Source organism: Haplochromis burtoni, unplaced genomic scaffold, assembly GCF_018398535.1.
Source record: "Haplochromis burtoni strain Fernald_Lab_line unplaced genomic scaffold, NCSU_Asbu1 Contig_390, whole genome shotgun sequence".
NCBI lineage: Eukaryota > Metazoa > Chordata > Actinopteri > Cichliformes > Cichlidae > Haplochromis > Haplochromis burtoni.
Genome location: NW_024582751.1, coordinates 73,706 through 80,898, shown reverse-complemented (window position 1 = coordinate 80,898; position 7,193 = coordinate 73,706). Strand labels below are relative to the sequence as shown.

At 39.1% G+C, this 7,193-nt stretch overlaps 1 protein-coding gene across 1 annotated transcript in view; it reads right to left on the bottom strand.

The window, feature by feature from the left end:
• The window catches only part of LOC102288513 (plexin-B1), a gene marked incomplete at its 5' end in the record, with an annotated part of 20,000 nt that continues 12,807 nt past the window's right edge, over positions 1–7,193 (bottom strand). Inside the window, 4 exons of the mRNA XM_005944058.3 lie at positions 1–4,054; positions 5,880–5,954; positions 6,181–6,256; positions 6,755–6,819. Of these exons, the coding sequence (XP_005944120.3) occupies positions 3,950–4,054; positions 5,880–5,954; positions 6,181–6,256; positions 6,755–6,819 (321 nt within the window). The remainder of the gene's footprint in view (positions 4,055–5,879; positions 5,955–6,180; positions 6,257–6,754; positions 6,820–7,193) is intronic.

Sequence of the window (7,193 nt, the reverse complement as noted above, 5' to 3'; positions counted from 1 at the left end):
TATACACAGAACGCACACATTAAATATCTTCAGGGGTGACTACGTTTCATCGCCCGCCTGCCTCAAGAAAACACATACAAACACCACACTGACTGGCAGCTTATATAGAAATACTTCATATTTTTACTGATAATCTGAGCAGTCATACTTATTGCTGTTATCTCTGTGTGGAGCATGGTGTGGCATTACCAGCTGCATGTGACAGGTGCTCATACTCTTACATTTACAGACGTCTAAATATGGAGTCTCTATCCTGGATTACTGATGACAGGAAGCAGTTAATATACAAGCTGACACTCAGTTACTGCACTAATCGCTATCAAGAACCAGGGACTTGTCACAGTGCTGATGGGATGCTGTTTTAAAACAAACAAAAAACGTGTCCTGTCAATAACACTGGAAAGGAAATACATTCTGTATATTGTTGAGTCTATGATAATACTGTGTTTGATACACTCAGCTTCCCAACAAAGGCCTGTGGCTGCCACCTGTTTAACATTTAGACAGAAAAAGTGACCGATCGAACTAATAGCAGTGACAATAACTGGACTGGATCTGTGAGCTGGATCCATCCAGGTTTTAACGCTCTCGTTCTAGAAATAGATCATCTTGCAATGGAAATGGGACTGTGACATGTTGGCTGAGACCTGACTATTTTTGCTACAATACTGCATGAGTACTAGGGACGGACCCAAGTGTTTACCACAAACTTGGTGAAGACAGTGTGTGGGACTAAAAGTGGAGCTTAACACTACTAAAACCTGCTGTTTCACCAACAGCCAGTCAGTCCCTGCAGCCTGCTCCATATTAAAATGGCTAACTGGAGTTTACACGTCTTAATTGGCAATTAAAGTCTTTGTAACAAGTGCATTTCTCTCTATATTTTTCTGTAGCTCATTTCTCTGTATGTTGCGGCTTAGAGGTGTTTAGGGCAGGCCGTTTCATGTAAAAATGCACCAACAGGCATCTGCAGCATGTATTGCTGACATTACTTTCACCAAATCAATCTGATAAACTGAACCTGTTGATTATATTTGTGTTGTTAGTGCCTTTTTTGAGCATTTTATTGGAATTGTCTGATAAATGACAATCCAAGAAGCCAGTGAAATTCTAGTATTTTATTTGTCATGTTAACTAACACTAAACAGCAGATAAAAACTCGTTAACTTCAGCTGTTCTTCAGTAAATATGGCAACTTTTGGTTCCAGAAAAATCAGCATACCTAATGAAGAGTATGTGTTTTAGTGTGATAACCATCTTTTGTCATAGTAAAAAATAAAGAAAAAGAAAGGTGTACCTAGTTAGTTGCTTGAGTTACATTTGCCCATTTTTTACCAGTGGCTATATATATATATTGTGCTGGCTCACTAGCCTCTGGATAGACGGAGGTGTTCAGTTACAGTGTTTTAATGAGGAGAAAATCACATATATTAAAAAATTTTGAAATATTTTAGGATCCTTATCTCAAATTATATAAAGGCACTTTGAAGTGAAAATGAGCTAGACATGAATTAAACTGAACTGTACAAGTGAACCATATTTGCTCCTGAAAACACATCAACATCCTCCTTCTTTCAAAAGAAGTCAAAATTAACTCATGTTCCAAAAAATATTTACACACAAATTTAATAATGCAAAAAATGAAACTTCTGTTAACATCTGGACCTGTTTATTGCATCACATTAAACTGTTGTTAGGTTCATCCTATCAGTTGGTTAGAGAACGCTAAAGTCATGATTACTTAGGAAAAGTATGTACAGAACAAACATCAGAACTGAGCTTTGCTTACACAAGCAACACCAATGCACATGGTAAAAAAAAAAAAAAATCCTGTTTGTTTGCTTTTTTAAATTTACAAGCTAACTGCCTTGAAACATTTAAAATGGGTCCAAAATGTTCAAAAATAATCAGCATCTGAGAACAACTGGATTTGAGTTTGAAGTTTGAAACTCCTCAAATCCAACTCGATGTACAAAAAAAAAACAAAAAACAAAAAACATCTGAAATTGATGGGAATAAATGTTTCATAGATCTGTAAGGAAAAATCCAACAACATATGCAATAAAATAAATAAACAATAAATTAAACTGGGAAAATAAAAGGATTCTCGCATGAGGCGTGGCAGAGCAACAGGCACCTTTGTTAGGCAATTACAATGTGTGATTATAAGTCTCAGAGATGAGCTTTTCCCCCCGTTTTGTAAAGGAAAAAAAAATTACACATACACTGACACTGCTTCATCAGCGTAACAAGATTCAGCGAAAACATATTTTTCCTGAAACAATGAATTTAAGCAGTGGTCATGTGACCACAGAGAAGAGAAAACAGGTCTTTCTGAAAATATATATCAAGTAGAGCCCGACCAATTTATCAACGGGCTGATGTCATTAGCCAATATTAGCTATTTACAGATCTGTTGGTGTCAGGATTTATAATGGCCAATAAATGGAAATTAAAAAGTAAGCAAAACAGAGACGGGAGAAACACCTTTCTACTATTTTATGTGGTGACAGTGTATCGATTGGTGACCCGAGGGCACTCTGTAAGGGTTGGCAACGTGTTTGGAACGGCAGACGCAACAATCAGCTGATCTATGCAGGATGGGCCAGAGTGAGAAAGAATACATAAATAATTTTATTTAATTGTGTACTTTAGACAGTGACCCTAGAAAACTTGTGTTAGATTCAACCTGACTTTAAAGGGAAAATGATTTCATCATAATTTAGTGTACAAATCAAGTATTCATTGAGTTTATTCCACATTTTATTTGTTTTGCTTCTCTAGAACAACCTATGAGACACCTTTAAAATCAAAAGTAAATGTCCCCAGTATTTGACATTTCTAAAAGTGTTCCTCAGTTCTTTTGTGCATTTTATTTTTAATATTTTTGCTAGTTAAGTTCGGGTTTGATCTCGTATGAATTTTGTCTGCATGTAGTTTAACTTGTGTAGAAGATTTGACTTTTGGACGGATTGTTCTTAAGTCAGCTACAAATGTCTTTGTCAAACTGCTTTGCGTCTGCAAATAAAAGCAAAGATTGCAAAATGCAACAAAATTTGTGAAACGTTACTTAAAAAAGAAAATTCCCCAAGCTGTAGGTTATCTTTAAAAAAAAAAAAAAAGCAGATTGAGAGCTTTTAGAAAACATTAGTCTTGGCTTTAAACTAAATTAGGCCGCAGCTACAAATTACAGTAAAAGAACTGGTAATGACGAGTTTAAAAAATGAAATATACCCAGGGAAACCATCCAATAACAGCTAACTGAACATGACAACAGAGTAAGACTTGGAAGGTTGATCTCAGGAAGGTAAAAACAGAATGAAAACATACTTCAGATTCAATATGTGATAACTTAGACCACTGACAGTGTCATTATCAATTTGTAAGACTTTGAGAAAACATGGTAGAAAACTCTAAAGCTGTTGGTGTTTAAGGTCAAATCCTCCTTTTCCCTTTTGTCCTCCAGCACACTTAGATTTTCTTTTTTTCTCCAACAAATCTACATTTAAACTCGGGGCAGGAATGTTCTGTGCAGTAACTCTGAAAAATGTCCATCAAGAAAGAGAAACCCCCCCCAAAATGATCTCTTTTGTTTTGTTATTAATTTCCCTTTAGGTGACTTAAACATCAGAAATCCAAGGTTCAGAAGAAATTCTTTTGTTTTGATGTGCTCGGTTTCACATTTTCTCAGTTTTTTCCCCCTCCTCAGCGATGTGGCGCTCTTTTTGCTTCCAAAATGAGACAAAAGAGGAGTGTAATTGTGCACACCGATTCAGCACAGGAAACACACCTCACTAACAATTAGTCTGTCAAAATGACAGCAGAATCACAGTATGTGACCAAATAGTCCCTTTTCTTAGGGCGAAAAACGTTTTCTTTTTGTTTTGTTTTTTCCAAGGAGATGTCAAAGAAAGTTTCTTTCCACAAATGTCTATCCCAGCCGTGGAAATCATAGGTCTGTAACCTTGTTTTCAACGGCAGCTGCTATCTGTTGGAGCCTGTATCCAAGCTGCATCTTCTGAGCCGTGCAGTCCTCTTCCAGAGCTGTGATAATCTGATAGAAGGCAAAAAGAGTTCAATTAAAATTCTTACTTAACATATTAAAGTTAGAGCAATGAGCCATCTTCCTTGAAATGATTTCACTCCTATAGAAGCTTCTCACGCTTTGGTTGCTAGTAGATTGCTGCAGTCAAGTGTAGTTGAAGACCCCAACTTAAGGATATTCCTGGGTGCACATTTGCAGACAAGATGGCATCTTCCATGCTAACTACAGGCAACTTTGAAAATCTACTAGAATCAAAACAGTTCCAAGAAAGTTTGAATCAACTGGTTGGGAATACACGTTTTCCTTTCAGTGGTTGCCAGATCATTGTGGACTTGTCCCTAAAGCTGTGCGATTTTTGGCCCATTTTGAGCCGATTTTTCAGTCGTGCGACCGTTTTGGTGATCGACCTGATTTTGGCCTTCATCGTGCGTCGTGTAGTATATGTGGGGTAACGAGAAGCGATTAACACCTCACGACCAGCTCCCGATCATCAATCGCTTGGTCGGGAGGATTTCAAACCTCCCGTCACCGCAGCTGCTCACACTGCGCACGCGCAAACACATAAACGTCGGTGAAAAAGACGGAGTAGCACGGCAGTGCAGCGTGTGATCTGGACACAAGCGATGGAGGCACTTGTAGAACTTTGGAAAGCTCATCCGAGCCTTTTCGATGTGGCCTCACAAAATCATCACGACCACAACAACCGTGAAAATAGTTGGAACTACACTGCTGCTCAATCACAGCTGCCTGATCAATGTTTTTCATTAGCAATTTAGCAAAGTTGATGGTGGTGGTGTGCGTGTCTGTGTGAGTGAAAGACAGAGAGGGAGAGCGAGTGACAGATTTTCTGTTATAACCTTCATTTTATGGACGCACAGTTTGAGCACTCGGGTTGCATCAGAGCATCGGGCCATATAGTGTGAGACCTGCATCGTGACCTACCAACTTCTAACCCCTGCAAGTCAATCGTACAGTTTGAGCAGAAGCTGAATAACGCGACTGAAAAAAATCGTACAGTGTCTGCCCAGCTTAAGCCTCTATGACTGGAGCCTTGAGCGTACAGTGTGACACATCTAAAATGGCAGACAAGTTAACATCACATTGCTGCAAAATCTCAGTGAAAGTGAGGAAACAGCCATCTGCGCTGACCTTAGTAAACACTTTTCCTGGTGAGTTTATGGGCTCAGTTACTAATTTTGAGCAATACCATATGAAACCTTAAGTCTGCGTTGTGCACTGTGATCATCCTATGTGTCAGGAAAGGAGGACTACATATATATATCAATCTATCCATTCACTTCCGCTTATCCTTCTCAGGGTCGCAGGGGGCGCTGGAGCCTATCCCAGCTGTCATAATTAATTAACCTATCCCCACAAACTCCACTTTGTGGGGACTATATATATATATAAAAAACAAAAACCAGATGACATGACAGATCCTAGTGGTGAACCTGAAATATTGATTTCTGTCTGGAAATAGATTGCAATACAGAGCGTAAACCCTGCCCACTTCATATTGGCGAATGGGATGTGAGATTCAAATTATAACAAGAATTACAAAAAGCAAATACTGTTTCTGTTGAGTATTTAATGCTGTTTTGTATGAGACAACTGTGGACTTCAGAGATCGGACATCCAAATATTTCAGGGAATTCAATCAGTTTTTCAATCAATAACTTGAGCTACACTCCTGACAGTTCATACATATGCACATAGCCAGCTCTTTAAATAATGATTACATGAAATCCCTGTCAGCTCACAACTAGTAAATCTCTCCCCTGACAGCATACTATGCAATGCAAGCATCATGTTTGCGTAATTTTGTGATACTCACCTGATCGTAGTATTTGTTGATGTACTTGTAAAGTTCATGTAAAGCCACGAGGCAGTTGACCTCAGCAGCGTAATTCTGTTCAGGGAGAGTAAAAAATAGAGAGGCGAAGAAACGTCAGCGGTGGAAAGCTGTTAAAAACTGCATCGGTTGCTATTCATATTTTATTTCAAACTCCACATCCAGCTTGTCATTCTCCCAGCTAAATGGAATCTTCCAGGTCCTAAAAGTATTTATGTGTTCAGCCATTGTGTAAAAAAAAGGTTACTTTGACTAAATGGGAAAACAAGAGTAGGTAACGTACACGGGAGAGTTCTGCTAGGGCCGAGTTCATCTCCTGGTCACTGGCAGAGATGGTCTGACGGATGTCTGCGTAGTACCTGGAGGTACAGGGAATCACAGATTTTTACATTAAATCCACAGAAATTTGAACCTAAATGCAAGAGAGATGTTTACCCCTAAGAGCTCGCCACTCTCTCCGCTGATTACTGTCAGTTCATTTTTGACTTGTTTAATTTTAAATAAGAAAATATGACAAATTATGAGTCTATGGTGTATCAGTGGGGAAAACGTGTAGAGAAAGATGAAGTGATCATTTTTAAATGCAGATCAGGCTAATAAGGCTTCGAAAACAAGCACATGTGTTACCTAAAATCTTGTCTAGCAACACTTATTTCAGCAGGGCGACATGCCGAGCTTAATGTGCAGAAGGTAGTAGTAAGTGTAGCAGTCTGCTCTCAGACCATTCATGCATGGAGCCTCGCGGGCTTAGTCTACCCTCTGTCTGGCACTGACAGATCGTCCTGTGCCTCACTCTCTCCTTCCAGAGTGTTTTTTATGCCTGGGGTCAGTGGGACGACCGGCTGCCATATTCTTACCTCTCCACCATCTGCTTGTAGCGGGGGATGTCTCTGGCATACAGCAACTTGTTGATAGGAGAGTCCTGAGCAAGGAAGACAGATGTCACATAAGAGTAACGAGGCATGTAAAACAAGGAGTAATAATGTGCACAAATAATTTTGTTGATGTCAACATGCACTGAATACAAAACAAGGCTGCAGGGCTCATTAGACTCACGTTCCTATTACGCACGAGATGATGTGTAATATCTGATCCTTGCTACATATTATGTGTTAAGTCTTAAGTAGACAAAACCCAGCCCAGACTATTAGATTTGGTTATGTACTGAGGAAAACTATACGATGCTCCTTTATGTTTAATTAGAGTCGGCTGTGAATTAATCAGGTGTGAAACCCTCTGACCTTCACAGTTTGAAAGTGTGGGATTGTATATTGCAGGATTAAGACACAGGATCTT